Raw genomic sequence first — 17,972 nt, forward strand, 5'->3', positions numbered from 1 at the left:
TCTTCCTCACCTTCTGACCCCACAAGTTCATTAAGAATAGGTATGTAAGCTTTCTTCTGAGATCTTCATTTTCATATACACATTCCTCTCAGTCAGTCCAGTCTGCTCCTTTGGATTGTTATCATCCTTCCTACAAATTGACTTCCCTTGTTTCTGTGATCTCTGTTTATAGCACTTAAAGAATCTCTGGCTTTTCAATTTATTTTACTTTCTTTGAAATATATAAGTAACATATATACATATATAAATATATTTTAAATATTTATATATATGTATAAATTTATATGCACTTACGTGTTTATACTTGATCTTAAATAGTTTCCAAGTGTCCTTCCTGGCAGACTCCAGCCTCTCAGACTGATTACACAACCTGGTTTCCTTCATTTGATCAAATTTTGTTCTTTTAAAATCAAGAATCTGATTTACAGATTTATTTTTAGTTGTCCTTGTATTACAGTCAACTCCTGATCACTCAATGTCAACCGTGATACTCAATCAAAAAATGTTTCCTACAATTAACTTTTCTATGCTGTTTTCATTATTTATTTAAAGCAAAGCCAAAATAACATGGAATTTTTGTCTGTTTCAACTGGACAAAATCTTCATTGAGTATTAGAGGAAGCTGATATTTACCTGTATTCATACAATTACGTTCAATTATAATACGAATAAAAGAAGGCATTATAGCAGCTTGTAAAGTAACGGCATAGACAATTTAAAATAAGACAAGGACATCTGTGAAACTCAACTTCAGCAAGTTCTCCACAATACAGTAAGATGCAAGAAACCAATTTAGCAGGTATCAAAATAGTTTAAAAGATTTATTTTAGTTATTGAGGCACAAAACAGCAGTGGCTGTAGATGGAACTAGGCGAGCTTGCTACCTTGCTACCTTTGCCAACTTGCAATTGCACAAGTGATTTCTTGCCATCTTTTCCTGATTCATACAGCCCTGACTGTTCTTTGGTTATGATTAAATGTATTTTTCAGCATGTATCTAGGTCTCACTTTCAGTATAATTTTATTGTTCATGTGAAAGATTAATGTTAACAAAAATGGGGATTTATTTTCCCATTCTCTTTGGGTGAACCTCTGTGACAGCTTATCTAAAGTCAATTAAGTGTATTTCTCTTAAAAAAGCACTGCTGCCCTTTGAGAGATTATGAAATTGTTCTATCCTGCCCAGGTGATACCCAAACAAGACACTACAGTAAGTTTCTTTTCCAAAAGTGGTTTCAGTAAAGTTTCCCAAATCAGCTTTTTAATTTGACAGCTTATCAGGTTTTTCTGTCAGATAATGCTACATAATAATGCTTCTCGAAGTGTGCAGACAGATTTTCTTTTTTCCTTTATTTTTCATCTTGGATATCCTGGTGAAATACAAAGGCTTATCCCTTCTTGTACTTGATAGAGCCTGTAATTAAATTCAGATCTTGATAAAATGCGTGGCACAGTTGTCTTTACTTGATCACAGAAGGTATAACACCTTTCAGTTAAATACAGCAAGGTGGCATAATGCATCTAGTTTAGGAGGAGAAAGAAAATGTCAAATGAGCAGTGATTCAGAAAACAGTGTTCCAAAATACTGTAACCGTTACCTGCTCTTTTTGTGTCGTACGGCGAAGGATGGTGCCCATACCTGCTTACCATAATTAGGCACAGGGTGATATGGAAATGGAATTTCTGAAGACCACAAGCTGTGGCGAATCAAGTTAAAGACAGAAAGTGGGAATGAAAACAGATCTCAGAATGAGACATGGTAAATCTGCCAGAGCTGGCCCCATTCACCTCTTCAGGAAGGCCATTATCTACTAACAATCCCAGTAAAAGTCAGAAAAAGCCCAGAGAAGTCACAAATGATTAAACATTGCCGATACGTAGGGATTCTTTTGAATACTTTTATTTGGTTTGAGATGTGTTTTCCATGTAACCTGCAGTATCACAACCTGTCCAGTGTAGTAGGATAAGTTGAAAATGCAGGATTAAGGTGTTGGTTAAAAATAAAATAATTCAATCAAATTCTTTACCAAGGAATTTTCACTACTTAGCAGCTTCCTTAGCAATACAGTGCTGATACATGTGATAGAATCAATGTCTTAACAGATCTTTGTGATTATTCTTTTCTTTCCCAGTGGCACGACCATGTTGTCAACACCAGATTCTTTTATTTTTCTTTCTTTTCAGCCTGCCCTCTAGTAGGTTCATAGCTGTCTCATTCAGGATTACACAGGATTTCATGTAACACGTCACTCACTGAGCCAGACCAATATCCACTGACTTCAGGAAGATAACTTTTGTGTAAGACGTAAGCTCATCTGGTTGTGTCTGTTCCCCTCACTTTAGATGCCTTACTTGATGGGCATATGTATGGATTTGCTCCAACACTGGTATTAATGCTCCTACTGGCTGATGGAACATGCAAGAGAAAAGGACGATGGTTTACTTTTGCTGTGTGTTCCTTCTGCAGTGCAGTTTGTTTCCATTAACTTCTGGGGCAACCCTAAAGTCAGTCTGAAATGGGAGCCTTTCTCAGGACAGAACAAATCAATGCAGTGTTGAGCCTTCCAACCAGACAATCTATCATATGGAAAACAAATCTAATTTCTTTGCAGTGCTGTTGTGTTTCAGGTGCTCTTGGAAGATGAGGTATTTTTTTTTATTTGGGGCACATTTGCGCATGTGTCCCCACATACATTTTACTGGTGGTGTGAGGTGTGACAGCAGAATAGTACTTCATGTCTTCAGGATAAGAATTTCCATTAAACTAACTAATTCAGAAGCAGTCACTATAATTCATACTGCAGGAGGGAAAACAGCAACCTGCTCTGTCTTAATCTATTTTCAAGAGACTGAACCACATGAACATCCTGAAACTGCAGTGTCCACACTGTCAAAATAACTTTTTCTTTAATACTTTGGATTTGAGATTAAGGCCAGCTTGGTTGTAACAAATTCTACAGACCTCTTGTGTTGTATCATGCGTTTAAAAGTAAATTCAGAGTGTTCCAGGAGTGTTCAAAGTGCTTACTCGATCCTAGTAAGTGTAACTAAAGCAATGTGTCTTTTTTTCAGTCTATCCTACCTGTCAGAAAAAGCCTGAAAGGCTTGATGATTTAAATAACCTAGAATCGTTATGAGCCTCGCAAGAGTCAAGTTTTGTACTATACAGCATTTCAAATAAATTTGAAGCAGAAATTGTGTATCCACCACTGTATCAGAAGCACTAAACATTGAGAATGGCATGCCAATTTCAACCCCTTACAAGCACACGTTAACTGAATTAAAGGCAGTGAAATTATGCTTTTAACAAATTTAGTTTAATTGAGATGTGAATGGTTTCTTTTCCTCAGTGGACTATTTCTGAGGAGTTAAATAGCCTTTCTGGTGCAGCATTGAGTTTAGTGAACATTAAAAAACCTGAATGAAACACAATATTGTCAGGGTTAAGTATACATAAAAGCAGTTTTGATTTTTGTCATTTACAGAACTGATGGACATTAATAGACTACTGGTTGAAAATTTTAAAATTACAGTTGCACAATAGGTAGAGAAGAATAAACATGCCCTCTTCAAAAGAACAAACAGTACTATAAGTTTTGCTTTAGCTGAGTATAGGGCTGAGTCTTGAAAATATGCTCTCGTTTTCAGAGCACAGCAATTGCCTTGCAGCAATTTTCAACCAAAGGCTTCTTGAGCATCTAACTTTAGGGTCCTGGTCATGTAGTTCCTTGTCATGCAAATTCATGTGTGGTTTTGTCTGAATTAAAATACAATCTCAGACTGAAGACAGTGTTGTGGTTGCACTGTCAGTTCCGGAAAGCTCTGGTAAAATAAGGTACACGTGAAGGATCTGGACAGAGCAGTTTCAGGCTCATTTTCATGGTTCTTCCTCCCCTTTTAACTTCTCTGGTGCTCATAGGTATCACCCGTATGTATGAATCATTCTTTATGAACCAAATTACCATCCACAGAGGTATAGTACTGCAGTGTTCAGTGTTGCAGTGACTTTGGGGAGTCTGCAAATCAGAGCCACGTATCTTATCATCAGCCCCAAAGCTGACAGATTATTAAAGTGATGAGCAGTAAATATAGTTAATTTTTTATTAGTCATCTTGAGCTAATAAACTCAATATTGCATAAAAGAAATGGTTATCAGTGAGGAGCGTTCATTGACTGGAAACATGTTCAGTGGGGTTCTGTACTGGGCTCAAAAATACCTAATACTTTTATAAGTGTTGTAGAAGTCTGCATAAAGTCATTGCTGGTGATGTGTGACTCTTATAAAGACAAAAAATAAAAAGTGGTAAATAATGGTGAGGGCAGGACAAAAGGGATGTGTGAACATGATTGCTTGGGAAGGCAGGAGGATGTAAAGGCAGTTGCAGAAAGCGCTGCAGCAGTGCTAAATGCCAAGGTAGGGGTCTTAGAGGAAGGAGTGAAAGTTACAGCAATGTAGACAATGTCCTGGAAATGTCTAATTCTGAGAAGTCACTTGTAGGCCTCTCATCTTCCAGGTTGCCCTGAACGAAACATCATGTGATGCTGTAGAAAAGGAGTTTACGAAAACCACTTTGTGGGCACAAAAGGCTCAAGTGTAAGTGTATAAGTGCTGGAGAGAGACTCTTCATTGGGGACTGTAGCGATAGAGCAAGGAGTAATGCGCTAAAACTTAAACAGGGGAGATTTAGATTGGATATAAGGAAGAAATTTTTTACTGTGAGAGTGATGAGGCACTGGCATAGGGTGCCCAGAGAAGCTGTGGCTACCCCATCCCTGGCAGTCAAGGCCTGGACAGGGCTTGGAGCAACCTCATCTAGCAGAAGGTGTCCCTGCCCATGGCAGGGGGTTGGAACTAGGTGATCATAAGGTTCCTTCCAACCCAAACCAGTCTGTGATTGTATGACTGGGGAGGATTTTACCACCCTTTACAGCACTTTGAGAACAGCTCTGGAACAAAGCTGGTATCAAAGTCTGTACCTGGGGTCTGTAGTTCTATAGAAAAAAATACTGGTGTATGTGTAACAAGAGCCCGAAAGAGTTGCTATGTCAACTGATTTACAGTATCAAAAAGAAAACTATGCGGTGACTTGATTACTGTGTAAGTGCTTTCAGCAGAAGAAAACACTAGATGCTTACTAAATTGCTCTTTAGCTGTTCCTAGAAAGCTGTAACCAGAACTGAGAAATGCGTTCAAGAAATAAAGCACATGATTTCAACAGCGAGTCTTGGAATTCACTGCTGAGAGATTTTCCTCTACTGTGTGTCATTATGTTAGGAAAACATGCTTTCCTGGAAGACCTGTTTGAGCCCATTGCAGGTTATGTATTAGCAAAAGAATAGTTATGTGGCTGAATCCAGAATGGGTCAATAGTCATATCCTGTGATATGCAGACCAGATTATGCCTATGTCTAGATTAGGAGTGTATTATCAGTATAAGAAAAAAGCTATGGTAGCATTCTGTTCATGATGCAGCTACAACTGTACCTTCCCAGGAATCAACCAGGTCAGACCAGAAAAAAGAATGTTTCCAAGTATTATTTCTATATCCAAAATCATTACTGTGCTAAAGGGCAGGCACACAATGCATTAAACACATCAGTCCTATTGCATTAAACTGAGAATATGCTTGCAAAAGAGCAGAAAGAGAACAATAAAAATATTACCCCAATGTTCTACTTTAGAATCAGTGGCAAATCCATGTACATATTAATAAAAGCAAGGACAATAGGCAGTTTCCTTTTCTCATCTAATCTGTGAAACCATGGCAGTAATTGCATGGGTGATGGTGGACAGTGGATTGATGGAACGATGTCATCCTTCCTTCTTGGAGTCCTGAATTTTGTATTGAAATATGCTTATTAAACTCGAAACGTTAATAATTCATTAGTAAGCCATCTGTACTTTTTAGCTGTTAGTGTATTACCTTCTTAGAATTAGCTCTTTCTTTAATACATCATCATTCTCAGTACCATCATTTAAAAATAAAAAATTTAAATAGTGTATTGCATTATATTTTACTAATGCATTAGTGCTTTATGTTAGAAGAGGTACTGGAATTCATAAATCTGGAAAGTTGGTAATAACCTTATCTAATTTCTTCAACATAGTGGGTTTCAGTATGTTATTAAAAGGTCAAGTAGTTTCCTGAGAAAAAGTGAATGTGTAATTGTCCTAGCAGAGCTATTTTCTTTCAAAAGTTGTTCTTTTTCCCCATTTAACATTTCACAAGTGTTTCAAAGTAGAAGTCAAGTCTACTCTTTGGATATTGCATCAGCAAATGTATTTTTGTAAAGGAGAATGAAAAAGGTATTGACAGTTGACTAGTGATTACATATTTCCTTGCAAATTCATGTATGCTTAAATAGTTCAGTACTGATTGTTTTTTCATTCTGGTGTTTCAGCTCAAATAAACGCTGAAAATCAAGCAAATAAATTTAGACCTACACAGAAGTTAGCTGTCAGCTTTGCATTGTCCATCTAAAATATAGCCTTGTTAACTTTAAGACAGAGAAGCTCCTCCTATGGAAGTCTGTTTGGGGCAAGAGCTTAAAGAATTGGGATACCATGACTTTGCCGGGGCAGGTCAGATCCATATGTGTTAGAGCTGGTGGCTTTCTCTTCTAGTTGCCCAAGGCCACTTTGAGACAAGCTGTCATCTGAAAACATCCAAGAAGAGATCTGTAGTTTCAAAGGCCTTTCAGGCCATGGTTTATCAAGGCACTAGAGAATTGCTTCTGTGGTTGATGTTCAGTAGGACTTTAAGGGCTTTTGCAGAATAGGGTGCAATGAAATGGACTTTCCATAGGAGTGGTTGGTGACAACACCGACAGCCTTTCTCGCACCTATCCCACCTTCACAGGTGCTTTGTTCAGCAGTGGGTCTTTCTCCCATTTTTACACTTGAAATATGAAAAGTCATGAAGCACAGACTGCAGGAAAGTGGTATATATGTTGTGATAACATCTTTTCCCTCCTTTGAGAACTTCCTAAATTATAAAGAAGGAAATATAGAAGAGTTTCAGACATAAAAATCCAGAGATTTTGAGCAATGCTCTTTTCAATTGCCTTCAAAATTGAAGCAAAATAAAATGTTTCGCAGTACTTGTCAGTCTTCTAAATTAGGCTACACAAAAAACCTGCAGTGAAACATTCTCACAAGGGGAAAAAATTGAGCTAATTGGAAACATCTTGTAGATTTAAAAAAATGAGCTGCATTTCATAAAAAGTTACAGTGACATGCTACATATCACAGATTAATTTCAGTGGAAAATAGTAATAAAGCTTTTTTTTTTTTTTTAATGTATAATTAGGAAATCAAATTATTTCACCTTTTAACAGATAAACTAAATCACTGCTGGGAGTCTACCCACGGCCATTCTGCTGTTGCGTGGTGGACTGCTCATTATAGTTCTGCAGTCCTAGAGCACTCTTCTGCTTTTATCTCAGTGAGCATCTGTTTCTATTATTTACAGTTTCTGTTTCTATGTCTTGCCAAAAGCATTAAAAAAACCCCACATATGTACAAGTTTAAACCTTTCCATTTGAAATAGATTATTCTTTTGTACTAAAATGTCTTCAAGGCATAAATACACAAATTGAAATGCCGCTTTTAGACAGAACTGTAAGTCTGGAGCTTTCTTTGGCCAAGGGCTACTTTTTTTGCTGCACTGCTGACACAGAGCAGATTTTTGTCTCTTAAATGCCATTTTCAATCTGTATGGGTGCGTTTGTGTTATTCTGCTTGGCAAAGGCTTGTTCAAATAATGACCTCACTTGCGTTGTTTCCATGGGCTTGTGTGTAATCATGCATATCCATAGGACAATGGGCTGATGCAGTGAGTGTGACAAAGCACCTTTATGGTCCAGGACTTTGGGGCATAGTGGTGGTTCAGTCTAGCATTTTGTTGCCAAGAACATGAAATAATCATTTTTAATACGTGCAGTTGCAGTCAGGTTAGTTTGTGTAAGGTGATGAGGGTTGATGCTTGAATTTCTCCCAGTTTTTATGTCTCTGGTCATGTAATGAGCATGAAATTATCCGTACTGCACCCTTCATTGCCTCCAAATAGTCTGCTGGGACAGTTCAACTGTATCTTTGGTGATCACAACTGAAAGCCAAACTTATTTTCTTTTACAAGTCGCATAACTAAGAGCAGAGTTTAACTCCAGAAGATTTCTTTTTTCTTTATTGTTTTAGGTAACTTTGCGTGTTGCAAATGGTTCAGAAATAAAATAAGACTATGTAGAATTTCCCAATGCCTTTCACTGACTACAATAAAATGCAACAATATGAGCAATGACCTTTTGACAGTTTGTCCTATTCCATCCTCGGGACTTGCAGTGTGATCAAATTTAATTAGGAGGCTTGCACATAGTTAATAAGAGCTTTCTTATTGATGGCTTCTGCCTGAGTACTGGATACTCCTGGGGTTACAGAGCAATAGAAATTTAAAATAAGAGCTGAGCACAGTGTTTTCCATTTGCCGTTGTTCATTTATATAACGTCAGTATTATTTCTGTCAAGAGACGTTCTATGTAGCAGCTCTTGGCTAACATGAAATGAAGATCAGCCAGATTGCTACCTGGGCAAAAGTCAGAGGAACACATTCAGTCAGAAGCTATCTCGGACCTAGCTAATTTTAGATACAGTGGGGTTGAAATATTCCTGATTTTCCAGGTGTTGAAAATGTATTGAATAAGAAACTGCTTACAGTTACTTTCTGGTTAAATTCCTACAGGAAAAGTAACTTTAAATGCTGTGACATGATTTAGAAGTAGTTCAGAGTCCTTTTGGAGAACTGCAAAATGTCAGTCTTGGAGTGATGTGGGGCATGGTACTGTACTTACAACAATTCATTTTTTATACTTTAATCTTCCTCTTTAATGATTTCTATCAATTTTCCTGCCTATTTTAGCAGCAGCCATACAATATTACATCCTTAAATGCTGCACAGGCGGTACAAAGGATCTGTTTAAAACTCCTGATAAAAAAATATGACCTTTAATTTATCAGACAAGTGCTGCGTTTTCTTATCTCCTTGTTGCTTTTCATCTTCTCTTGCTTGCTTTTGATATAATACACCAATCTCTCAAAATAAGCAATCCAGCACTGCTCAGACTGAGACAGATATCGCATTATAGCGAGGAAGTGAGAGTCAGGAAGAGCACACTCTTTGTTTAATTACTAATTAATCCAGTGAAAAATAATCAAAACCGAAACAGGATGGAAGGTAGTTGATTTGAAGTGAAGGTTCAAATCTCCCTGAGAGGTTAATGAGAGTTCTCAGGTTTATCCTGCAGAAAGTTGTAAAAATAAGATTTAGTTTGTTTAGTATACAAGTGTGAAACAAAGAGCTTACCGGTGAACATAAGATGGTTTGGTACAGTCTGTAGTATCAGTGGAATCAGAATCACTTACACATACATCTCTTAATGAATCTGGTAATTGGATTCTTTAAGGCAACCTAAGTTTTGCATTGTGTTTTAGCAGTGTTATAAGCCACTGATTAGAGATTTCACTCTGCTATGAAGACTGCTGTCAGTCATTCTGTGAGCAGAATATTCTTTTGGGACACTTCATATTCATTATAAGGAGTCCCTGTAGGTTGAAAAGGGCCATATTATGTTATGGTCATTTAATATGAACTTGGCAGGTTCGACAATTTAAAGTGGAGAAGTCATGCCTCATGGTGTTTTCTTTTTTATAAGTTAGCTCTTCTGGAATAAAGTAAGGCATTGTGGAGTTGCTCTCTTACTTATTTGCTGTAGGTTCTTTCTCTTAACTTTAGAGTTCCTCTGCACTTTTTTATCTTCTCACCAAGCTGACAGTAAGGCTTCTTTAAGATGTCCAATGGGAAAAAATACACATCCTAGAACTGTGTATCTGCCTTCCCTTTGAACACTGGAGGAGGCCCAGATCAGCCTTCTGGATATGTAACTCATACAGTAGCCTTCAAGGCTGACCACTGTATCCTCTTCCATCTCTCCCAGCTCCTCATCCTACACATTGTAACAGGCAGAGCACTGTCTGTGTTGCCCACAGTGATTTTCTGGGATGGACCTGGACCTCTTGTCCTCTGCCCCATGCAATCCAGTCTCATGCCTGTATATCCTGGACCCAGAGTGTTGTGATGAAAAAGATGATGTTGTGTTTGCAGGCATAAAGGCAAGCTTACTGGTGGCTGCTGAGGACAAGATGCTTGTGGGCAATAGTAGGGTTATTTATGAGGGCAACAGGCAGGATCAGATCTGATCTGATGTGCTGCAGCGTATTTTGGAGCTGAGTTTGTTAGCAGCAAGACTTGCTAGAGATATACAAAGGCAAGTGAGGTAAGGTTATGCCCTGGCACATCCTATTCATTGCACGTGGAAAGTCTGGGACTGCAGCATACATGTGGGTGGGGAGCCCCAGCTTGAGTGACCTCTCTAAGGGGTCTTTGGTCAAACAGAGCAATGTAGACATGCCCACTGAGTTCCTTAGATGACAGTTAAAAACTGTTTAAATTTAAATCTTAATATGGCTTTTGAGAATGTCTCTTTATTGGCTATTTGAAATGCATAACAGTCATCATTTTATGTTATGACTCTAATGACACTGAAAGCATCCATGTATAACCAAGATATGGAGCCAGTCTGAACACCAGCATGACAAAATTACATGCAAGTCCTGTTTGTGCTTTCAGTTGATAGCACTTAAAATGTCACTCCCTCTCTCGCTGGGAAGAGGCAATCTGCACATGCAAAATCATCTGTTTCATAAGTTTTAGACCCCAGTCTTTGCATCTCCAGTTTATTCCAACATTTAATGTTGGAATAAACTGTGTACACACACAAGCGTGTGTACACAGTAATAATAATAGAGGATTCCAAAGGATTTTAGTATGGGCCATTAGCAAGATTGGGCTTTCATTTCCTAGCCTGGCCACATTATGTGGACTGTTTGCCCCTGCACCACATTATTGCTGTGACTGCTTCTCACACCATGCAGTTGAGCCTTCAGTCAGGTTTCATCCCTGACTCCATCTGGAGGAAAGATGTCGGTGTCTACCTTCCTCTTGCAGATGTCAGGGAAGTCATGATTCAGAAATAGCAGTGTCAGAATCATGATGAACAAAACTAGGGAGAGAGGGGTTGTTTATAAATGGAGATAGACCTTGGTTTCATCACGTTGTTATTTATTTCCCTGAGACTAACAAGGTAATTTTGTATTCTGTTAAAGGGTTTGTTTCTAAGAAAACATTCTCCAGTCTCGGTTGTTCTTCACAGACTCTCGATTTTCAACCTTCTCACTTACTGTCTTTCAAGGATGCTGCTATTTCACATCAATAACTGACACCTTTATTTCAGAGAACAAAATAGAATTACACTCCAGCACTGACAATACAATAAATCGGGGGGGGATAAAATACATATTAGTGAAGTTCACATAGTCAGTTTGTCCCAGCTGACCTATAGATATAAAGGTATGATTAAAGTTTTTTTTGGACTGCTTCTTCTCAATCTTGCCATAAGATTTAGCTCCCACTCAAAGATCTGGCCTTTGCTGATCCTCTCTGCTTACCTTGATTCTTTGGAATTACAGTTATTCCCTTGAAACCTTTCTGCCCGTACAGAATTAACACTGTGTTGTGACAAAGTATTATTTATTTGGCAGCAGAATGAAGCTATCTAGAATCCAATCAAGTTAGACAATGTCACAGAGCACATCCTGAGTGAATCATTTCTACCCAGCTTTTTTAGTCAAAGAAATCTTGGTCATATCACCAGGAGGAGTCATGCTGGATAGTCACATAGCTGTCTACAGTTAAAGTTTGGACATATCAGTTGTGGGGTTATTTATGAATTGAGGTTGAAAATCATGCCTGCCAGAGCACTTAATCTTTCAGGTGGGGAACAGAAATAGAATCTCAAAGCCACAAGTTTATTGAGAGTATGAAAAAAATTATTAACCTTCTTGGAAGTGTTTTTACTGAAGAAGTTCTTTGTGATTCACCATATTGGTAAAAAACAAGCATAAATAAAAGAAGCGTGAAAACTGTGCACTGAATACTGCTGAGCAAACAATATGTGGTATTTATGTTTTCCCTACTGAGGATGAGATTACCGGATGAAGTAAATACACACAGTTTTACTGAATTCTGTGGGGCTATCTAGATTTGTCAAGCATATGACCCAAACCTGCTGTTTGGGAAGAAGCAGTTATTGAAAAGATGTGTGTTTTTAACGATCTCATAATAGGGTATTTGTTGTTTTTAACATCTTTTCCATTATATTCACTGCTACGTATCTTTTTTTTTTTTTTTGGATGTAGTTGTTAAGTTACCTACGTGTCTACTAGTTTCATCATTACTAAACCTATGTGTTCTCCTTGAAACTAAATCTGGAAAAGTTCCACACCATTTCCCCCTAGCCCTTCCATTTATATTATATACTAGAAGAATTTAAGCTAATGTAATAGTGTCAAATTGAGATGCATTTGACAGTGCACTTTTCCTCTGATGAGGGATGGGCTAGTGTAATCAGCAGGTTTTTTTTGTGTGGGTGACCTTTACAAATCAAATGGTTACTTCCTTGCTTTTCATTTGTATTTTGCTCCCAGTGGTGCAGGATTGCTGCAGTCAGTGTAAGACATAATTTACAGATAAAATCACATTATAATAGGATGCAATATTCTCAAGAAACATACACACTGTGTGGATTTTTTAATGAAATAAAGAAATGTAGAAGCTGGCCAAGACTAAATTTATGCTGCTAATTCACAGAGGAGCTTCCATGGTCACCATAGAGATGTCCTGCAGCAGATGCCAAGTAGTGAAAATGGAGGCAGCAGTAAACCTTCTTTGGAAGAAATCCCATGTTAGTAATGGAATTACAGTAGAGAGGTGCCATAACATTAGGGATCCAGAGTGGTGCCTGCAGAGGTTCCTTCTACCAAATGCACCTGATTTGCACCCACTGGTTGAATAAACATCATAGAGTTTAATGCATTCCCAGCATATGTAGTTGTGAACAATGTTTCATTTTGACATGACTGTATACTTCTTCTGAGGTCCAGGGAGCATTTGTTCCTGAGAGGCATCCAGTGAGTAGCAGTGGGTGAATCTCAAAAGTGAACAGTGATCTACATCCATGAGACTTATTTCCATTGCATTAACAGATTCTTTATGCCTGCAAACCCCTTCCGAACAATTTAGCCTTTTTTTATATATCACATAGAAGAGTGTTGCCCACTCCCTCCCCTTGTTATATATATTTATATATATAACAAAAACCATACCAAACAGCCACAAAGCCTCATGATTCATTTATTTAACATTAAGGAAATGTTTTAGAAGTAGGACGTTGTCTCTTTTTCAGTGAATCAACTGATAATGCCTCAGTAAAAACTGTAGAAACATCTTCTTGAGAAGCTAAACTTTAAGACTTAAAGTAACTGGCTGTCAGGGAATATCACTTATTAACTCACTGGTATGTATATATATATTTTAATGGAAGATACAAATCCAGAACAAAAACATGGAGGATTGTACTACTTACCTTGGTTCCCATGTTGACCACGTGACATTTCTCATGTTTTTCCTGTAATTTCCAAATTTCCATTTAGTCACAGGAAGCTTGTTGTAAGTGAAGGAGCTCAGATGAAGAGCAGTAATTTTAAAGATCATAACAGGGAAAAGAATTTTAAGACATTGTGTGTTCTCACAACATCGCAGGAGTTGTGTTCTGAAGCCTTTTAGTCTAAATTTTGAGTTTCTTGAAAAGGCAGAAAAGGGAAAGTTTCAGTAAATAATGTTTTACAGAGAATGCTTCTGAACATTGAGAATGGAGCAAAATGTACGTACAAAAAATATATATATTTTTATATATACACCTGTGCACTTTTTAATATTGACATGCATATAGAAGTTCACATAGCATATTTGCCCAGAGAAGTTGTGGCTGCTCCATCATTGGAAGTGTTAAGGCCAGGTTGAATGGGCTTGGAGCAACCTGGCCTAGTGCAAGGTATACTTGCTCATGGCAGGGGGCTTCAACTTGATGACTTCAAATGTCGCTTCCATGCCAAACCATGTTACGATTCAGTATTTGGAAGTGAACAGGAAAAGGTTATCCTCTCAAAAGAAAATAGATCAGCTTCTGGCATAGTGAACTACGTCCATGCTAAACCAAATGATGGAGACATGAAACATGGAAAGTAGCAGTTCATGTCACGGCAAAGTGTCTGTGTAAAACCACCATGGCTTTGGCACAGAAACCATTGCTCTTGCTATTTCTGGGGGCTACAGTACTGATGCTTCCCTGCAAGCTGTTGGGGCTTGTGATGCTGATAGTAGGGATAGTTGTCTGACAAATGACAACATTGATTTTCTGGATTTGGGTAATACTTTGGTCTGGTAATTAGCAGTAAGATCCTCCTAGCTTAAGAAAATGTGTTTCTGAGCCCTACATAAGCTACTTCATCCTGTACTTATATTTCCACTGCAGACAGGGGAATTAGTTTTTTAGTGTGTTTTGAAGCCAAAGACATTATGTATGTTTGAGCTAGTAAGGTTGACTTTGGATTTGGACCTGAATTAAGAATGATTGCTTTTTCCTCATCTGGCTCTTCTTATCTCTCAGGTGTTTTGCTAATATTAACCAGTACAATGGAAGAAAAAGGTATTGTTGGTCTAAAATGCTACTGCCACCACAAAAATGTACACTGAAGGAAATATTTAGGATTACTATTCTCCTAAGAAAAGCTTTAAGTAGAAGACATGCTTTTCTGAGGGATCACACCTATATCGTTCAAACACAAAAAGCTATAATTAGAAATAAATATTTAAAGTGGTTTGCTAATAACTCCTTGCTGTCTGATGTTTTTCTGACTGTACCAGCCTTTTTTAATCTCATGGTTTTGTTTAAAGGAGTCAAAGATGTCTGAACAGTCTGAGAACAGATACGGTTTGCAAGTATGGCAAGTTTGTGTTTTGCATTGCTGGGTTCTGCTTAGTTCTTCATTTCTGAAACCCCTCCACAGATGGCCTCTTGCTAAATTTTAAAGCACTTCCATGTTTCAGAACCAGGCTACCTTTCAGCAAGTCACTTTTGTCAAAGCCTTGGTGTTCCTTCAAGATATGGTCAACGTGTCCTATATGAGAATGTACAAACGGTGAATTACCCATGTCTGCTCTGATTCATATATTTGAGTCTCTGGAATGTATTTAAATGAAGTGAAGAAGAATGAATTTTTTTCTGCTTAGGAAATCAGTTACAGCAGGTCTGGTACTAGACAGCAGAAGTAAGCGTGCCTTAGATGGTGATTAAGAGTTGTGTTGTTCTTCTTTAAATGACTAACCTGGAGTGAGAGGTTGGATGTCTTTTGAAAACTTAAACCTGTTTCACCTGAACATGTTTAACTAGTTAATAAGAAACATCAAAAAAGACAAAACCCTGAGGTCAATGATCATTTTTTGTAAAGCCATTCGATGATGTTTAAATTTGTTTTTTGGGTCTGTCTATAACATAAGTTTAATAACCTAGCTCAAATGCAGATTTCTAATTTTCAATTAACATAGGAATAATTTTGTTTGCTAAAATAAAATAAATGAATGAATGAAAAGTCGGAGCCATGAAATGTTCTAGGTAGCACTTTTTAAAATTCCAAATTTCAAAAAATCATGTGGCAACTGTATAGCTCAAGCTTTAAGTATTAACTTTTAACCTTTGACCTTACAGATTTTAACCAATGAAATGTCTCTTTAAACTTTAAAGGAAACAATGATAACGAGCGCCTGGCGATTGCTAGACAGCGAATTCCATATCGACTTGGTCGAGTAGTTGATGAATGGCTACTCGACAAAGGTAAAAAACATTGATTAAAACTTCAAATAAAACAATAATTTGAACATAACCAAGTAGTGCTTCATTGTAACACTAATAAACATAAAAAATAAATTTCAGTAAAACTAAATTAAAAACAAATTTTAAAAAAGTAAAATATAGAGTAATATTTGCATACCTTGTATAATAATTTCTCTACATTTCTAGAAGTACCAGCTGTTTAATAATCTTACCCTGTTAACTTAAGGTTAAAGGGACTGTTAAATATAATCCACTAACTCAATCTATGAAGGTACTCATAGCAAACATTAACCAAAAATTATAAATCATTCATAGATTATATGACATGTTCCAGCATCTAAATTATTAACTAAAAATATATGTAGTTATGCTATCTTCATTATGGTCCTGAAAAAAAAATTTGTTTAAACTGTAGGTATCTTAAATAGTGGGCAATATGACTTGCCAATCAAAATGAAGTCCCTTTAACGTTTGCAACCTTCTAAGGGGATTTTGGAACAAACATGAATTAAAACAGAACTTAAAGTTGTGTGCATGCTTTTTGTGAGCAGAAACCAATCTGCTAAAGTGACTATTCTATTTACTAAGAGTGGTACTGTTGCTGAGGATTTCTCTGTTTAATGGAAATGTGCCATGATTTCTCCATCGGTATGTGTATCATTTCTGAAGCCGCTTTTACATCTAAAATCTTTTATTTGAATTGATAGCCTTGCTGAAAGCCAATCAGACATCTGTTTCTGAATCTGCCTCTGAGATACTCAGTGTGAACCATGTGTTTCTCTCCAGTGTGTATGTTGAAGGAAAATAAACATTTAAATACAAAAAGGAATCATTTAATTACAAATGTAAATATTGAATTCAGTTACATAGAAAAATGACAGATTACTGCATAAAGGATTCTTTAAAATTCACTTGATCTAGTCACTTGTTGGCATATATATATAAACTCTGTGTGTATATACATATTTCTATATGTCTATACATACATAAACTCACATGTGCATAACTAAAGCTATAGGCCCTATGATGTGTTGTGTAGAAAAAACTTGAAGAAAAAGTAATCTTAAGGAATTAGAAACCTGGCATTCTTGACACACACCCCAAAAAGTTTAACACTGCTTTCAGGTAAAAGGGAGAGGGGTATCATTTGTAGTGCTAAACTCATTTGTAAATGTATTTGATTGGCCTTTTAGCAAAAAAACCCAAACAAACTAAAAATCCCAAAACGTTGCAGATTAAGAAAAATGCAAATACTCTCCAAATTTATGCATTTCATGGACACCTCATTAAAAAGCAATGAATTATGAGTCAAATCCTTTTCTTATAGTTTATTGCTCTCATTATTCACCCCATGACAATCTGTTATCACTCATGTAGAGTATAGTGTTTGCAGTCAACATTTTTGCATGTATATAATATTATCTTCACAGGGCGTCAGCTCACAATCTTCAATAGCCAAGCAACCATAAAAATTGGAGGCAAGGAACGTGGCCACCCTTTCCAAGGCCAGCTCTCTGGTCTTTACTACAATGGCTTGAAAGTTCTGAATATGGCAGCAGAAAACGATGCCAACATCGTGATAGAAGGAAATGTGAGACTTGTTGGTGAAGTGCCTTCCTCTATGACAACCGAGTCCACAGCCACAGCGATGCAGTCCGAGATGTCCACGTCAGTCATGGAAACAACCACTACTTTGGCCACAAGCACCGCTAGAAGAGGAAAGGCCCCAACAAAAGAACCTATTGGTCAGGTTAGTTGGCTTCCTCACTTTTTCGTGGTTTTGAGTGTAGCTTTTTATATCACATTTGCTCTGCAGATGAAACTGTTCCTGTTGGAGAAATGCTTGAATTACAGATAAAAGCTCCGTACCGAACATGGCTCATGGATGTGATGCTGATCAGCATTTAGAGGGAAAGTAAGCCTTTGCTGTACCAAATTAGGCAGACTTACCAGTTGAGATATTGCTTGTGCTGAGTTTTATTGCCCTGTCATCCATCTTCGTAGTGGAGCATATTTTTAAATACCCTTTCTTCCCTTGATGGTTTCTATCGATTCTTTTCAGTGTAGGAATGCAGGATGTCTGGAATTAAAGATAATGAATTGAAGTGGTGACTTTATCCATGAGATAA

The 17,972-nt window shown here is 37.3% G+C and overlaps 1 protein-coding gene across 39 annotated transcripts in view; it reads left to right on the forward strand.

The window, feature by feature from the left end:
• Window positions 1-17,972, forward strand: part of NRXN1 (neurexin 1) — a 676,494-nt gene that overhangs the window by 562,979 nt on the left and 95,543 nt on the right. For 25 of the 39 annotated variants that reach the window (XM_030499078.1, XM_030499116.1, XM_030499083.2 and 22 more), the window contains 2 exons: window positions 15,754-15,843; window positions 17,274-17,593. In XM_030499078.1, coding sequence (XP_030354938.1) covers window positions 15,754-15,843; window positions 17,274-17,593 — 410 coding nt within the window. The remainder of the gene's footprint in view (window positions 1-15,753; window positions 15,844-17,273; window positions 17,594-17,972) is intronic. The other 14 variants (XM_030499117.1, XM_030499099.2, XM_030499100.2 and 11 more) reach the window with 1 other exon arrangement.

Source organism: Strigops habroptila, chromosome 10 (assembly GCF_004027225.2).
Source record: "Strigops habroptila isolate Jane chromosome 10, bStrHab1.2.pri, whole genome shotgun sequence".
NCBI classification, from domain to species: Eukaryota; Metazoa; Chordata; class Aves; order Psittaciformes; family Psittacidae; genus Strigops; species Strigops habroptila.